General features: G+C 44.3%; 1 protein-coding gene across 2 annotated transcripts in view; it reads left to right on the top strand.

The window, feature by feature from the left end:
• The window catches only part of LOC121282961 (integrin alpha-E-like), a 312,306-nt gene that overhangs the window by 202,365 nt on the left and 91,478 nt on the right, over positions 1-18,463 (top strand). For both annotated transcript variants that reach the window (XM_041196807.1, XM_041196806.1), the window contains exons 23-26: positions 4,558-4,688; positions 6,669-6,811; positions 9,600-9,757; positions 13,770-13,898. In XM_041196807.1, the coding sequence (XP_041052741.1) occupies positions 4,558-4,688; positions 6,669-6,811; positions 9,600-9,757; positions 13,770-13,898 (561 nt within the window). The remainder of the gene's footprint in view (positions 1-4,557; positions 4,689-6,668; positions 6,812-9,599; positions 9,758-13,769; positions 13,899-18,463) is intronic.

The following is an 18,463-nucleotide window of genomic DNA, read 5'->3' as shown; positions in this document are numbered from 1 at the left end:
TAATGAAAAATGTAAAGTTTTTATTTTATCTTTATTGGCTTTTGGAAACCTCATCCCACCTGTGGATGAGGTTTCCAAAAAAATGCAAAGGCCGCTTGGCGTTTTCGCCTGCCTGCCAACCGTAAGGTTGGCTGGGCAGCGACCAAAATTTAATTAACTTTTTAATGGCCTTAACAGGCCTTTTAATTGTTGGCAGGTACGCTGCCGACTCTGTGCGAGCGGGCAATGACATCAGGATGCTCACCAACGTCAACGCGCATCATTTTACGCTTGGTTGGGTGTGTGCCCGCCCGCTGAGTGAAACTTTTTTTACCCATGATTGTGCTAAGGACTACACTGACAATCTGCTTAAGATTGTCTATTGGGCTCGCATTGTGGCTCACTTATGTTTGAATTTAAACAATAGTTTGGTGATTAACTGTTCAATGATGCATTCTCCATGGCAATGCCTCTACCAATTAGAGTCCATTTGCCAACCATTCAGCATGCAGTATAAATTGTTCTCTTTATAATTGGTATTCTTGCGAATTTGTCCTGATGAGTGCAAGATGAAAGCATGACTTTTTTTTCAGCAACACTGAAGTTCTGTACTACCAAACAACTAGGAATAATTTATGACACATTTTTACTTTACATCACACTCTTAGCAGATACGTAGCCTTGAAGATTAAGTTCAAAACTCCTCCCAGCTTTTCAGCAGGCTCTCTTCCCTGCTACCTAAGGGCAAGTCTTCCAGTGTCCTTTGAAAAGCATTCCACTTAGTCTTCTGAATATCTCTGAACTGACTTCCAGCAGCAAGGTCCACTCCGGTGACTTCTTATTCCTTACATCTTCACGAGACCCACCGCTCTGGACAGAGAACCAGTTCTCACCAGCATCCTGCTTGGTAGCTTACACAAAACAGTCTTTTCTCCTACTTTTCGCAGCAGCAGCTGCTTGTGTTTTCCTCTCCGCGTCTCTGAAACTGTGTTCCTGTATCCAGGAAACCAGCTGCCCCTCTCTTTTGTCAAGGTGTGAAAATGGACACCTGATTTTCTATTGATTTCAGTTACAGAATACATGGGCTGTCTCTGGGTAGAGTTAGTGGGCCGAATCTTCCATTCTGGAGCATAATTTGGGTGAAGGAGCAGAAATGAAAGTGATTTCTGCAGAGGGGTGGAAAGACTGGACCCCTGCAATCTCACATTGGCTAGCTCATTACATACACATGCGCAAGGAGCAAGGTGTATCTTGCAGCAGGGGTGGGCAGGAAGCCACCGTTCCACTCTTATCTCATGTGGTGAAAGGTCCTGGTGCCATACTTAAAGGGCACCTGAACAGCCATTCAGTCTGCCTGTCATTCCAGAGGGGGAGACCTGCAGATAACAGAATGGCACAGAGCAGACAACATGTGGCCTCATGGTTCAGCAATGCCTCCTGCAGGTTCCCCATGCTCTCCAGGAAAGGCAGGAGATGCTGTTTCCCAGAGATGGCAGCAGGACGCCCTCCTGGCAGTGTGGATGGAGGTCACAGTGGAGGTAATCACCTGTGGGGCCCATTCCAGAACTGGCATGCAATGCAGGAAAAAGGATGAACGATTGCTGTGCTCCGCCAGGGTAAGTGGCACCATCTACTCACTTCAAACTGACATTCATTCATAAGGGCATCAGGCAGTGTAAGTGTGCAAGTGCACAGGGATGACAGACAGGAGTTTGGGCTGCAGGACTCAGCAGCAGATGGGACATGTGCACTGAATGTGTGGCAACCACTTCCTGCTCTCAATGTTCTATCAGTTGCAGGACATCCTGCTTGTTAATACTTACTGGAAATGGCTCAGGAGCTGCCACGGGCATGCATGCTCCTAAACTGCTTACGCACCTATTGGGATGACAATCGATCCTTCTGTCTGTCTGCAGGACAAAAGCACACACAACAGGAAGGAGCGGGCCTAGACTGCCAGCGGACTGCTGGATATTTGAATTCTCACCACATTTGAGGAGGAGGCTGCAGAACCAGCTGGGGAGAACCGGTGCTGTGCCTGTGCCGGAGGCGAAACAGACATCGCCAGGAAGTCAGTGAGGATACCTCCAGTCTGCCGTTATCAGATACACCCACAGAGAGACACTGTTTTAATAAGGGAGCCTGCTTAGGCATCCAATAAATCTTTTTCTTCACTCCAGATACCAGGAGGAAGAGAAGGCAGACTACTCACAGCTCCAGCTCCACCTCCACCACAACCACTGAGAAGGATGCCTCAGGATGATGCACTGTCATGGCATTCACCTACACTCTCCATCAGGACAGAGACATTCAGCTCGGTGGGTGCATGCTGTAGAGAAGGCTCGGGGTCACAATCTGGTGAGCACATCACTGACATGGATCCACAGCTGGCAGAGAAAGTGACAGCCGAGGTCTCTGACACCCGAAGGACTGCTGGAGACCAGACCTCTGTTCAGTCCCATGCTGGTGACGAACCTCTGGACTCGGCCATAAGAGACTTGATGGAGATGCAGAGACAGACAGGGAACATCAGGCAGAGGTGCCAGAGGTCATGCTCAGCCTGAACCAAAGGCTGGAGGAGTCTGTTCCCGTTCTGTCTGATCTCGTGGCTCTGGCCTGAGAGCACATAGCTGCCTCCATGGAAAGGGTGGCTGTGGCCATGGAGACCCAGGTCCAGCAGAAAACAGAGGCTGCCGGATATGTGCTCAGACCTGCACTCCATCATCGTAGCCATGGGTGCAGTGCAGCAGTGGCTGGGTGAGAGGGGGACAGGGCACCTCGACTTCCCTCCAGGTGTCCTTCTCCTCATGGAGTCAGGGAGGTGCCACTGTGCACTCACAGGGAGGAGGAATGCCAGCCACCTGGGGGCTTCAGCCCAGGACACTCCAAGGATGCCCTGCTGCTCAACCTCCCCTCTACCAGTGACTCTATCAACTCCAGCAGGTCAGGCTGAGAAAGGTGCACCTGCACCTGTACAGGAGATCCTTAGCACCCTGGGGCCCTCCAAAGTCATCACAGTCAACAGGACATAGCAGTCGGAAGGCTTCCTCCACCTCAACTGTGGACGTCGGGGCTGCACCTAGACGAAGTAATAGAAAAAGAAAGATAAAGAAGTTTTGAAGGCACACACGTACCATTGGTGTACAACCATTGTATAGACTTCTGGCATTTGTAAATATTTTCACTTGCACTTTTCGGAAGTTTCTTGGATTCTCATCTTGCTACTAGTTGCTTCAACGGTCGCAGATGTTTAGTGTGACCTGGGCATGTTTCCTGCAGTCCATTACTTGCAGCTCACCAGGTTCTGAACTCTGAGAATGATGTCTGTTCAGAGTATGCAGCAAAGTCATTGCAACTCCTGCTGCTGTTGCCTTGATGTAAGATGTGAGGTGAATGCAGAGAGTCCTCAAAGGCAGTTAAATAAGCTAAGTGAGTGGCAAAGAACACTAAATGCAGTGTGAGGGTTAGAAGAGTGAAGCTCTCCCACTGTGGGTCTGAAGAAAGAAAACCAGAGTCTTCTCTAGATGTTAGGAGAATGATGGGGTGTGCACGTCTAATTGTTCCTGGCTGTCCTTGTTCAAATGTAATAGTGAGCTAATATGATCCCAACTGATGTTACCACTGGACAAGCCAGATCCCAGGGCAGAACCGGCTTGATAGATTCTAACTTCTATTTTTTGTCTAGAAACATGGAGGGCGGCTACTGAACAGAGTCACAGAAATCAGTCTGCCTCTCAGTATCCTGATTTAAACCCTTAGGACAAAACTCTTGACATCACCAACCAGGCTCCTTAGACCACCTCTCTACATGTTCACCGTCCAGAGAGCCCATCCACTGCCCAACAAGAGGACCAAGGCATGCATGACATGCTTACCGTCCTAACATGTCCTGGTCTTTCTTTCCTGGATACCCTCCCACCCTTCCCCACTAACCTTTTCCCCCTTCTCCTGCCTCCACTCCACCCTTCCCCGCTGAGCCTGCCTCCCTTGTCCAGCATTCACGCAGCTTGGTCTACTGGCACCTGATCTTAATCAATAGACCGACATTTATGAGTGGCCCCCAAGAAGGATAAAGCAGCAGCTACTCATTCCAAAATCCAGGAAGAAGTCAGCCTCACCAGGTGCGTGCCACTTATAGGCTATCATGAATCTGAACACATAAATTTCTAACGTGGAGAACTTAATTTAGGCACTTAATTCTGGGGAGCTGGGCTTTTAATGAGCATGCATGTCATGCAAATACATGCAAAAGGATTTCCTGACACATTGATGGGAAGCTCAAACAGCCTTTAAAGTTCTGAGAACTTAATTGAAAAGTTCATCCTGCCGTTGGTAAACTGATTTTTTGACTCCTGCTCCAGGCTGGCCCAGAAGATTCAGCCCAGTATGATCACCATTCACTACATCCAGGACATTCTGTTTTACCATAAAGGAGAGCCATTTTAAAATATCATGTAATGTTACAATTCCTAATGCCAAAATCTACAATAAGATAGAATCTGCATATTGAACTATTTTAAGGAAATATTCCAATTTATTGTCTTTCCTGATGCACCTTTTAATCTTTAAATTATTTAGCGAATAAGGGGGAAGGACGTTATGCTTGGACTGCAGTACTTTGGACAATCAATAGCTGGCACATCAGACATGGATGCAGATGGGCTCCTTGATATAACAGTTAGTGCACTCGACAATGTTGTAGTGCTCAGGTATGTAGCCATATTTAATCCAACACCTTGTTTTAACAGACCATTTTGTTACCTTGCTAATATATTTTGCTTTGTGTTTTTAAGGATGCTGAAAACTACTCAGAACTTGGCAGACTGTTTAGAGGGAAAATAAGACTTAAGGCTTTGGAAAATGCAAGCACCATAATATCATAGTAATATAAGAACACAATAATATAAAAATAGGACCAGGAGTTGACCATATGGCCTCTCGAGCCTGCTTTGCCATTCAACATAATCATGGCTGATCTTCTGCCTCAACTCCACTTCTTGCCTGCTCCCCATATTCCTTGATTCCCTGAGGAAACATAGCATTGTAACATTAAGGCATGCATTGTAACATTATAGACACAGGATCGTAAAATTATAGACACAGTATTGTAACATGAAAGGCAGAACATTGTAATAATCGAGGCATACATCTTACCATTAGAGACACAGGATTGTAACATTAAAGGCATAGCATTATAAAGTTAGAAGTCTAACATTGTAACGTTAGAAGATAGACACTGAAAAATGTGAGGTGATACATTTTGGAAGGAGTAATTTGACAAGGAATTATTCAATGAATGGCATGACACTAGGAAGTTCTGAGGAACAAAGGGACCTTGGCGTGTGTGTCCATAGATCTCAGAAGGCAGAGGGGCAAATTAGTGGGGTGGTGAAAAAGGCGTATGGGACACTTGCCTTTATCAATCGAGGCACAGGTTACAAAAGTAGGGAGGTCATGTTGGAATTGTATAGAACTTTGGAGAGGCCACAGCTGGAATTCTGTGTGCAGTTCTGGTCGCTACATTATAGGAAGGATGTGATTGCACTGGAGGGGTTGCAGAGGAGATTTACCAGGATGTTGCCTGGGATGAAACATTTAAGTTATGAAGAGAGGTTGGACAGACTTGGGTTGTTTTTGTTGCAGCAGAGAAGGCTGAGGGGCGACCTGATCGAGGTGTACAAGATTATGAGGGGCATGGACAGGGTGGATAGGGAGCAGCTGTTCCCCTTAGTTGAAGAGTCAGCCACAAGGGGATTTAAGTTCAAGGTGAGGGGCAGGAGGTTTAGGGGGGGATGTGAGGAAAAACTTTTTTACCCAGAGGGTGGTGACGGTCTGGAATGCGCTGCCTGGGAGGGTGGTGGAGGCGGGTTGCCTCATATCCTTTAAAAAGTACCTAGATGTGCACTTGGCAGTTCATAACATTCAAGGTTATCGGCCAAGTGCTGGTAAATGGGATTAGGTAGGTAGGTCAGGTATTTTTCACATCAGTGCAGATTCGATGGGCCGAAGAGCCTCTTCTGCGCTGTGATTCTGTGATAAGAAATAGGAACAGGAGTAGACCATTCGGCCCCTCATTCAATAAGATCATGGCTAATCATCTTGTGTTTCGATTTCCACATCCCCATCTAATCCCGATAACCTTTGATTCTCTTGCCTAACAAGAATCTATCTACCTCTGCCTTAAAAATATTCAATGACCCCGCCTCCTCCACCTTCTGAGGTAGAGTTCCAAAGTCACACCTCCCTTTGAGAGGAAAGACACCTTACCATAACATTGGCCACACAGCACCATAACATCATCTAATTTTTTTTACCTTTCTATACTTACAACTTTCCTTATTCATTGTTTTTTGCCAACATGAATATTATTCTCCTTTCTGTCTGTGATATTCTCTGATAGGCCTGGTCTTAATCTTCCTGAGATATATGAATAATAAACGCATTGTACGTGACATTGGTAGTATAGGTTTGGGAAAAAGTAGGAGAGAACATACAATATACAGAGTAATTGATGTTGTAGAGGAAATTGTGAAGCACTAATACAGCCCAGGCCTCCACTGATACAAGCCATGAATAGATGCAGTTAGACATGTCATGTATGCCAGTCAGTGTATGGCTCCTCTTAAAAGAAACTAGTTATACTTGTGCATTATTTTGGTGTTTTAACAAGTGATGACAATACCTTGCAGCTCAAGACCAGTTATCAACATTGGGGTGAATGTCACATTTTTTCCGAAGATGGTGCCTTTGTCTTTCACAGCTACCTCTGGACTGGAGAAAATTTTTCAAGCTTCTGTGTGTTTTACCACTCAATCGAAGTTTGCATCATTAGGTAATGCCTCAATGACACTGCAGAATGTAAAAGGGTATTTCAGCATCACTTTTATCTGTGGTTTCATTCTTATCTATCTAATTGCAGCCAGAGAATCACTTGCAATGGCTTCACTTCCTACTCCTGCACTGTTACCTGTAGCGTCCCCCAGTGATCCCTGTAGGCCCCCTCCTATATATACATGCTGCTCCTTGGCAACATCATCCAAAGGCACAGCGTTTCTTTTCACGTGTACACTGACCTCACCCAGTTCGACCTCATCACCATGTCTTTCAGCTTCTCCACTGTTGCTAAATTATCAGATTGCTTATCCAACATTCAGAACTGGATGAGAAGTTTCCTCCAGTTAAATATTGGGAAGACTGAAGCCATTGCTTTTGGTCCTGTTCAAAATTCTGTTTCTGAGCTACCAATTCCATTCCTCTGCTTGGCAACAGTCTGTGTTTAGGCCAGTCTGTCTGCAACCTTGGTGTCATATCTGAGATGAACTTCTGACCTCACATTTGTGCCATCACTAAGACTGACTATTTCTGTAATATCGCTCAACCTCACCCCAGTCTCAGCTCATCTGCTGCTGAAACCCTCATTCATGATTTCATTACCTTTGGACTTGACTACTTGAATGCATTCCTGGCTGAACTGAAACTGAACTGGACTAGCCATATAAATACTATGGGTACAAGAGCAGGTCAGAGGCTAGGAATCGTGCGATGTGTAACTCAACTCCTGACTCCCCAAAGCCTGTCCACCATCTACAAGGCACAAGTCAGGAGTGTGATGGAATATTCCCCACTTGCCTGGGTGAGTGCAGCTCCAACAACACTCAAGAAGCTTGACACCATCCAGGACAAAGCAGCCCATTTGACTGGCACCACATACACAAACATTCACTCCCTCCACCACCGATGCACAGTAGCAGCAGTGTGTACCATCTACAAGATGCACTGCAGGAATTCACCAAGGCTCCTTCGACAGCACATTCCAAACCCACAGCCACTACCATGTAGAAGGACAAGGGCAGCAGATAGTTGGGAACTCCGTCACCCAGAAGTTCCCCTCCAAGCCACTCACCATCCTGGCTTGGAAATATATCGCTGTTCCTTCACTGTCGCTGGGTCAAAATCCTGGAACTCCCTTCCTAACAGCACTGTGGGTGAACCTACACCACAGGGGCTGCAGCGGTTAAAGAAGGCAGCTCACCACCTTCTTGATGGCAACTAAGGATGGACAACAAATGCTGGCCCAGCCAACGACGCCCACATCCTATGAATGAATTTTAAAAAAAAATTCTTAATCATTATCGCTCCACCATTGATGTTGCCTGGGCCACAAGCTCTGGAATTCCGTCCCTGCTGGTCATCTGACCTAATCTTTTTATGTGGCTCAGTGTCATTATCGTGAGACTATAATAATTTTCATAACATTTTTCTGGGTTATTGTAAAGTAGGTTTATCGAGGTAAGTAGTTGGGTCTGTCTCTGTGATTTAATTACATTTGGAGTCAAATAGACTGCAGGATTTGACTCATCAAAAGAAGCTAGGTTCTTGACATGCTAATGGGTAAACATGGATGCTGATTTAGCATGTAAGCTGCGAAGGGAATTTGCATTTTTAGATAGATGAAGGGGCATTTGGATTTCAAAGGGAATCTCAGTCTGTTTACAAAAAGCCAGACAAGCAAAGCTGGGGATTCTTGGTACCAGATCGAGCATACAAATAGCCAGACGAGTTTCCCTCGTGGATTTGATCCGCCCGCCACACATCTGCCACGTCATAACAGTCATACTTAGTTTTATAATACTCCTTTGAAGCATCCTGGGATGTTTCATTGCTGCCCTGTATTCTACATTACAACACTTAGCAAGTAATTGATTAGCTGTAAAAAGTCTTGGGATGTCTGAAATCATGGAAGGTACCATATAAATCAAAGTATTTTTGTGATAAATCTTCAAATTATTGCGTGGTGCAGTGATGGATTCTGTTTCTGGTTTCTACATCCAGCTTATTTTCAGGGTTTGTGGCAGCCATTTTTTTCTGGGGCTTTTTGGTGGCTGTCTGTTTAACACTCAATCACCTGCACAGTTAGTTTAACAGGCAGATAAAGCTCAGACTTTCAAACAAGTCAAATCTTTTCATCTTGCGCTTAATAGTATATTTGCAAAAATACCAAATGTAAAGGGAACAACAATTTATATTTCATGAGAAGAGAGTGCTGACTGGTTGGCAAGGGGACTCTGATTGGAGAATGCACCAGCTAATTGATGACTGATAGATAACTGCCAAGCTTTGTTTAAGTTCAATTCAGTCAGGTTGACTCTGGTCAAGGCCTTAGCAATTAACTATCAGTAATCAGAGTGATTCAAGATACAAAAGCTAAAATAACATAGGAAAACAAAGTTTAAAAGATGCCATAGCATTGCTGTGATGGCATAATTATAACTGAATATCAGAAGAAGGTGTAATGTAACAATGGAGTCAAGTGGCATAGGCAGGTAACTGGAAAAATTAGATACAAAAACAAAAAATACTGGAAAAACTCAGGTCTGACAGCATCTGTGGAGAGAAAGACAGAGTTAACGTTTCGAGTCCATATGACTCTTTTTCAGATACGGACTCAAAATGTTAACTCTGTCTTTCCACAGATGCTGTCAGAACTGCTAAGTTTTTCCAGCATTTTTTGCTTTTGTTTCAGTTTTCCAGCATCTGCAGTATTTTGCCTTTTATATAATAGAAAAATCAGATATTCAGTATTAGTGAGCTTTACTAATTTTATTCTGTATACTTTATAGATTTGAAGAATTCCTTTGTGAATTATACCATCAACCTGGATACAAAGCAGGAGAGTAAAAGAGTGAAATTTGCAAAAAATGATGCAACTCCTAACTCTCTGTCTGATTTTGTGAGGATCTCATCTGATGTCTGTAAAAACTATTCACTCGTTGTGCAGGTAGGATGAGAGCTTTTTTTCAAATCTCCCCTTAAGAAGAAGATTTCCAGCTTCTCCAATCTTTCCACATAGCTGAAGCTCCTCATCCCTGGAAACATTCTCGTGAAACATTTTTTGCACCCTGTCTAATGTTTTCACATCCTTTATTAATTAAAATGTAGTGCCCAAAATGGGACACCATACTCCAAATGAGGCTGAACCAATGTTTTATATATGTTTTATATACGTTTTTCACAACTTCCTCAGCTCAGGAACCTGTACGTTATCAACTGCTTTCTCAACATGCCCAGCTGCTACCTTCAATGATTTGTGCACATATACCCCCAGCAGGACCCCTTGCTCCTGCACCCCCTTTAGAATTTACATTTTACTTTATATTGCCTCTCATTATTCCTGAATCACTTCACACTGTTATATTATCTTGTTCTAGATTAATACATTTGAAGCTGGAGAGAAGCATAGAGGTTCAACACAGATCATCTTACTACTGCTACATTATTCACTGTGCAGTTACTAAAGATGGTTGCTGCATCACATGACATTACATCACTTCCCGTGATGACATAACTATTTACATAATCATATATTTAAATAAGTATACTTTATATGTTAGCAAGCACTCAATTACAACACACACTTCTCTGCGTTAAGTTTCATTTGCCATTTGTCTGCCCATTCCACCATATGTCCAAGTTTACCACTATCCTCATGGTTCACAATGCTTCCAAATTTTGTGTCATCAGCAAATTTGAAATTGTGACCTGTACAACCAAGTCTAAGTCATTAATAACTATCAAGAAAAGCAGGAGTCCTAACACTGTCCCTTGGGGAAACCCAATAAATACCTTCCTCCTGTCCAAAAAACAACTGTTCACCACTATTGTCTGTTTCCTGTCACTCTGCCAATTTTATATCCATGTTTCTCCTATACCTTTTATTCCATAAGCCATAACTTTGCTGAGAAGCCTGTTATGGGCTCTTGTATCTTTTGGAATTCCTTGTAGCATCTGTTACCTTACCAAAAAACCTAAACAAGTTAGTCAAGCAGGATTTGCCCTTAACAAATCTGTGCTGGCTTTCCTTCATTCATATTTGCTTAAGTGACTGACTATTAATTTTGGCCCATATTATCATTTCTAAAAGCTTTCTCACCATCGAGGTTAAACTGACCGGCCTTTAGTTGCTCGGCATATCCTTGCAATCTATTTTTGAACTAAGGTGTAACAGTTGTAATTCTCCGATCCTCTGGCACCATCCTTGTATCCGAGGAGGATTGAAAAACTATGGTCAGTGCTTCTGCATTGTCCACCTTTATTTCCCACAGTATCCTTGGATGCATCTCTTCCAGTGCTAGTGACTTGTCAACTTAAAGTACAGGCAGCCTATCCAATATCTCTTCTAAATCAATTTTTAGCTGAACTAGTGTCTCAATTACCCTTTATTCTATGATTTAGGCAGCAACATTTTCCTTGGTAAAGACTGATGCAAAGTACTCGTTTAGTACCTCAGCCATACCCCATTCGTACCATACAAATGCCAGGCAATGACTATCTCCAACAAAAAATAATCTAACCATCTCCCTTGACGTTCAAAGGCATTATCACCATTGAATCATAGAGTGGTCTGTAGCACAGAAAAAGGTCCTTTGGTCCATCGAGTCTGCGCCGGTCAAACAAGTACCTAACTATTCTAGTCCTATTTTCTAGCACTAGGCCCATAGCCTTATGTGCCATGGCATTGCAAGTGAACATCCAAATACTTCTTAAATGTTATGACGGTTTCTACCTCTACCACCCTTTCAGGCAGAGAATTCCAGATTCCCACCACCCTCTGGGTGAAAAAAATTCTTCCTCACATCCCCTCTAAACCCTTACCTTAAATCTATGCCCTGGTTATTGATACCTCCACCAAAAGTTCCTTCCTGTCTACTCTACCTATGCCCCTCATAATTTTAATACACTACAATCATGCCCCCCCTCAATCTCCTCTGCTCCAGGGAAAATAACCCCAATCTATCCAATCTCTGCTCATAACTAAAATTCTCCAGCCCAGGCAATATCCTGGTAAATCTCCTCATGCACTCTCTCTAGTGCACTCACATCCTTCCTATAATGCGGGTTCCAGAACTGCATGCAATACTCTAGCTGTGGCTTAACCAGCATTTTAAACAGTTCCAGCATAACCTCCCTGCTCTTATATTCTATGCCTCGTCTAATAAAGGCAAGTATCCCAAATGCCTTCTTAATCACCTTATCTACCTGTCCCGCTACCTTAAGGGACCGGTGGACATGCAAACCAAGGTCCCTCTGATCCTCGGTACTTCCCAGGATCCTACCATTCATTGTGTATTCCCATGCCTTGCTTGTCCTGCCCAAGTACATCACCTCACATTTATCCGGATTAACTTCCATTTACGACTGATCAGCCCATCTGACCAGCCTGTCTACATCCTCCTGGATGTGAATCCCCAATAATCAATATCCTGGAGGTTACCATTGACCAGAAACAAGCCATATAAATAGAGCAAGTTAGAGGTTGGGAATTCTGCAGTTGAGTTACTCATCTCCTGACCCTCCAAAGCCTGTCCACAATCTACAGGGGACAGGTCAGGAGTGTAATGGAATTCTCTCCACTTTTTTGTTTTATTCATTCATTCACGGTATTGTGGGCTTCGCTGGCTGGGCGAACATTTATAGCCCATCCCTAGTTGCCCTCCAGAAAGTGGTGATGAGCTGCCTTCTTGAACTGCTGCAATGTGTGTGAGGTAGGTACACCCACAGTGCTGTTAGGGAGAGAGTTTCAGGATTTTGACCCAGTGACAGTGAAGGAACGGCGATATGTTTCCAAGTCAGGATGGTGAGTGACTTGAAGGGGAATTTCCAAGTGGTGCTGTTTCCATCTATCTGCTGCCCTTGTCCTACTAGATGGTAGTGGTCGTGGGTTTGGAAGGTGCTGTTGAAGGAGCCTTGGTGAATTCCTGCAATGTATCTTATAGATGGTGCACTGCTGCTACCGTGTGTCGGTGGTGGAGGAAGTGAATGTTTGTGGATGTGGTGCCTGGATGAGTGCTGCTTCAATGACATTCGAAGCTTAACACCAACTCGAACAAAGCAGCTCACAATTGGCACCCCATCCACCACCTTGAACATTCCCTCCCTCCACCACTGACGCACAATGGTAATAGTGTGCCATATCTACAAGATGCACTGCAGCAACTTTCCTACCATGTTTGGAAAGCACTTTTCCAATCCGTAACCACTACCACCTAGCAGGACAAGGGCAGCAGATGCATAAGAACACCACCACCTGAAAGCTCATCTCCCAAGCCATACACTATCCTGATTTGGAAATATACCACCTTCACTGTCACTGGGTCAAAATCCTGGAACTCCTTTCCTAATAGCATTGTTAGGGTACCAAAACCAGATGGACAGCAGCAGTTCAAGAAGGCAACTCAACATCATTTTCTCAAGGGCAGTTAGGGTTGGGCAACAAATGATGGACTTGCCAGTATGCCCATGTCCCATGAAAGAAAAAATATCCTTCCATATGTCACCCCGCCATATCTCTGTAACGTTCTCTATCCCTACAACTCTTGACGACTCTGCATTTGACTAACTCTGGCCTCTTTTGCATCCCTGATTTTCATCATGGCACCATTAGTGGCTGTGCCCTCAGCCAACTAGACCCTAAACTCTGGAAACCACTTTGCTTTTCCACCTCCTTACTCTTCTCCTTCAGCACCTTACTTAAAAGATACCTCTTTCGTAAGATTTTAGTTATTCCTCCCAATATCTCCTCTTTTGGCTCAGTATCAGTTTTGTCTGATTACTTTTCTGTGTCAAACCTTGGTATATTTTTCAACATTAAAGGTACTATGTAAATGCAAGTCACTGTTGTTGTAATTTCATAGGAAAATATATGTTTCACCATTTGACCTTTGCTTTAAGAACTGTATGGCCCAAAAATGGATTAAAATTTATGATTAACAAATACACTTCTTTAATTTCAGCGTTGCACAATTGATTGTATCTCTGCAATTATTGTAGAGGTGAACTACACACTGAACAATACTGAAGAGAAGGCTAGACTACCCTCACCAATTCTCGATCATTTTACCAAGCCTTCAACACATTTTGAGGTAAAAATGACAAACTTGAAAAACTGAATTAATTATGATAATTAAAGTATGCCCTTGGATACATTTTAAATTAGAGATTATGAACGTTTTAGCTTGCTCCCTTCTAATCATAGACTCTTAAAGCACAGGAAGTCATTTACCCCATCACTCCTGCGCTGGCTCTTTGAAAGAGCTATCCAATTAGTCCTATTCCCCTGCTATTTCCCCAAAGTCCTGAACCTTTTTCCTTATCATATATTTATCCAATGTTACTGAATCTGTTTTCACCATCATTTCAGGCAGTGAATTCTAACTCACAACTCACTTCATTAAAAAGATTTCTCCTCATCTCCCCTCTGGTTTTTTGCCAATTATCTTAAACTGGTGCCTTCTGGTTACCAACCCTTGTGCCACTGTAAACAGTTTCTCCCTATTTACATTGTCAATCTTTCATAATTTGAAATACCTTTATTAAATCTCCCCTTAACCTCTCTGCTCTGAGCATAACAATCCCAGCTTCTTCAGTCCCTCCACAAAACTGAATTCCCTTACCCCTGGTACCATAATCTGCCCTGTACACTCCCCAAGTAATGTCTCCCTTTGTGGCTGTCAATCCATTTTTTTATGCTTATCTGTGAAATGCCTTGGTTGTTTCTTTACATTGAAAGAAGCAAGTTGTTCTTGTTCTTGTTGTAGGAGTTTCTAAAATGTACAGGACAATCACAGGTATAAAAGATTACCCCACTTGAGATAGGGATGTAGTATTGGTGGTCTCATATTGTCTAATCAAGATACAGTGCTGGATACTTCTGGGATCTGACACAGCCTGATAGGGATACAGTGCTGAATACCCCTGGGTGTCACTAATGACGTGTTCAAGCACAGTTCTTTCTCCCAGGATGACTGATTTGTGGCAGTAGCTGAGCTGAAACTGTCCACTTACATCTGTCCTCCTGTCCTATATGGTATCTGTATGGATTGAGCCTAGGAATATCCTCTTACTCAAAATGCTATGGTATGGGTATGGTAGCACCATGGTTATGTTACTGGAATAGTTACTGGAATAGTAATCCAGATGCTTAGACTAATGATCCAGAGACGTGAGTTCAAATCCCAATAAAGCAGCTGGAGAATTTAAATTCAATTAATTAAACAAAGGTCGAATATAAAGCTAGTATCAGTAATGGTGACCATGGAACTACTGTATTGTTATAAAAACCCATCTATTGTCAATGTCCTTCCATGGCTATGTTCACACCCAGATGTCCCCGGAGAGGGAGCACATGGTGTCCATCGGAACGCTTGAGACCATTGGTGGGCACTGCAGAGGCTGGATGCATCATCAGCCCCAGGAACATTATATTACTTTAATTTGACAAGTTTTTTTTAAGGTTACAGTTCCCCTTTAAAGGGCTGTTAATTTTATTTGTTAATTAGTTTATTTGGCTATTTTGTTCTTAAAATAGTATAAATAGGCAATTTTCTGGGCTGTGTGCAAGGAAAGCTGTGAGACTGAACAAGTCAATAAGCTCTCTCAATAAAGAAAAACTCTTTGTCTTGTGGCCTTTTCCACTCCAGAGACTAAATGCGGTGGCAGGCGGGAAACTCCCACTGGGCAGCGGGGCAGGTTCTTGCATCATATCTTCCACTTTTCAGCTCATTATTTATGTATCAGCGAGAGGCTCGTAAAACCTTGTGGCAGAATGGGCCAAGATTCATCCGCCCCACCGTTACCTCATGGGGTCGGAGGTCCTGGGTGCCATAATTAAAGAGCACCCATACACACATTCACTCACTGCAGGCCTGGTGTTGTGGAGAGTAAAGCAATGCCCTGAAAAAAAAACCCTCTGCACCATAGTTCAGCGACAAATCCCTGGAGAGAGGCTGTACAAGACAAGTGGGAGGTCCTCTTTCCACGAGCAAAGTCCCGCCTTCACATTGAGGATATTCTTCATCGTGTTGTGGCACTACCACCATGCTAAATGGGATAGATTTCAAACAGATTTAGCAACTCAAGACTGGGCATCCATGAGGTGCTGTGGGCCATCAGCAGCAGAAGAATTGTACTCAAACACAATCTGTAACTTCATGGCCCGGCATATCCCCCACTCTATCATTACAGTCAAGCCAGGGGATAAACCCTGGTTCAATGAAGGGTGCAGGAGAGCATGCCAAGAGCAGCACCAGGCATACCTAAAAATGAGGTGTCAGTTCTGTAGTACTGCCATATCCAGTCGTGAATGGTGGTGGACAATGAAACACCTCACTGGAGGAGGAGGCTCCACAAATAATCCCATCCTCAATGATGGAGTAGCCCAGCACATCAGTGCAAAAGATAAGGCTGAAGTATTTGCAACAATTTTCAGGCAGAAGTGCCGAGTGGATGATCCATCTCAACCTCCTCCGAAGGTCCCCAGCATCACAGATGCCAGCCTTCAGCCAATTTAATTCACTCCACCTGATATCAAGAAACAGCTGAAGGTACTAGATACTGCAAAGGCTATGGGCCCTGACAATATTCTGGCAATAGTACTGAAGACTTGTGCTCCAGAACTTGCCGTGCACCTAGCCAAGCTGTTCCAGTACACCTGCAACACTGGCACCTACCCGGCTATGTGGAAAATTGCCCAGGTATGTCCTATTCACAAAAAGTAGGAAAAATCCAACCCGGCCAATTGCTGCCTCACTCTCCATCATCAATAAAGTAAGGGAAGGGGTCAGCAACAGTGCTATCAAGTGGCACTTGCTTAGCAATAATCTGCTCACTGACGCCCAGTTTGGGTTCCGCCAGGGCCACTTGGCTCCTGACCTCATTACAGCTATGGCTCAAACATGGACAAAAGAGCTGAATTCCCGAGGTGAAGTGAGAGTGACTGCCCTTGACTTCAAGACAGCATTTGACTGAGTGTGACATCAAGGAGCCCTAGTGTAACTGGAGTCAATGGGAATCAGGGGAAAAACTCTCCATTGGTCGGAGTCATACCTAGCACAAAGGAAGATGGTTGCAATTGTTGGAGGTCAGTCATCTCAGCTCCAGGACATCACTGCAGGAGTTTCGCAGGGTAGTGTCCTCGGCCCAACCATCTTCAGCTGTTTCATCAATGACCTACCTTCCATCTTAAGGTCAGAAGTGGGTATGTTCACTGATGATTGTGCAATGTTCAGCACCACTTGCAACTCCTCAGATACTGAAGCAGTCCATGTCCAAATGCAGCAAGACCTGGACAATATCCAGGCTTGGGCTGACAAGTGGCAAGTAACATTTGTACCACACAGTGTCAGGCAATGACCATCTTCAACAAGAGAGAATCCAACCATCATTCCTTGATGTTCAGTGGCATTACCATCACTAAATCTCCTCTATCAACATCCTCGGGGTTACTATTGACCAGAAACTGAAGTAGACTAGCCATATAAATGCTGTGGCTATAAGAGCAGGTCAGAGGCTAGGAATTGTGTGACGAGTAACTTACCTCCTGACTCCCCAAAGCCTGTCCACCATCTACAAGGCACAAGTCAGGAGCGTGATGGAATACTCTCCACTTGCCTGGATGAGTGCAGCTCCCAAAACACAAGAAGCTTGATGCTGTCCAGGACAAAGCAACCTGTTTGATTGGCACCACATCCACAAACATTCACGCCTTCCACCACGGACACACAGTAGCAGCAGTGTGTACCATTTACAAGGTAATCTGCATAAATTCAATAAAGCTCCTTTGACAGCACATTCCAAACCCAAGACCACTACCACCTTGAAGGACAAGGTCAGCATATGCATGGGAACACTACCATCTGGAAGTTCCCCTCCAAGTCACTCACCATCCTGTCTTGGAAATATATCACCATTCCTTCACTGTTGCTGGGTCAAAATCTTGGAAATCCCTTCCTAACAGCACTGTGGGTGTACCTACACCACATGGACTGCAGCAGTTCAAGAAGGCAGTTCATCACCACCTTTTTTAGGGCAACTAGTGATGGGGCAGGTGTTGCATCTTCTGCGGTTGCATGGGAAGGTGCCGTGGGAGGGGGTTGAGGAGTAGGGGGTGATGGAGGAGTGGACCAGGGTGTAATGGAGGGAACGATCCCTACGGAATGCCGCCGGGGGGGTGAAGGGAAGATGTGTTTGGTGGTGGCATCATGCTGTAGCTGGCAGAAATGGCGGAGGATGTTCCTTTGAATGCGGAGGCTGGTGGGGTGATAAGTGAGGACAGGGGAGACCCTATCATGTTTCTGGGAGGGAGGAGAAGGCATGAGGGCAGATATGCGGGAGATGGGCCGGACACGGTTGAGGGTCCTGACAACCACTGTGGGTGGAAAACCTTGGTTAAGGAAGAAGGAGGACATGTCAGAGGAACTGTTTTTGAAAGTGGCATCATCAGAACAGATGCAACGGAGGCGAAGGAACTGAGAGAATGGGATGGAGTCCTTACAGGAAACGGGGTGTGAGGAGCTGTCGGTAGGTTTGTAATGGATATTGGTGGACAGTCTATCACCAGAGATTGAGAAAGAGATGTCAAGGAAGGGAAGGGAAGTGTCAGAGATGGACCATGTGAAAATGGTGGAGGGATGGAAATTGGAAGCAAAAT

Source organism: Carcharodon carcharias, chromosome 10, assembly GCF_017639515.1.
Source record: "Carcharodon carcharias isolate sCarCar2 chromosome 10, sCarCar2.pri, whole genome shotgun sequence".
NCBI lineage: Eukaryota > Metazoa > Chordata > Chondrichthyes > Lamniformes > Lamnidae > Carcharodon > Carcharodon carcharias.
The sequence above is the reverse complement of the archived record's forward strand: the minus strand, read 5'-3'. Positions and strand labels throughout refer to the sequence as shown.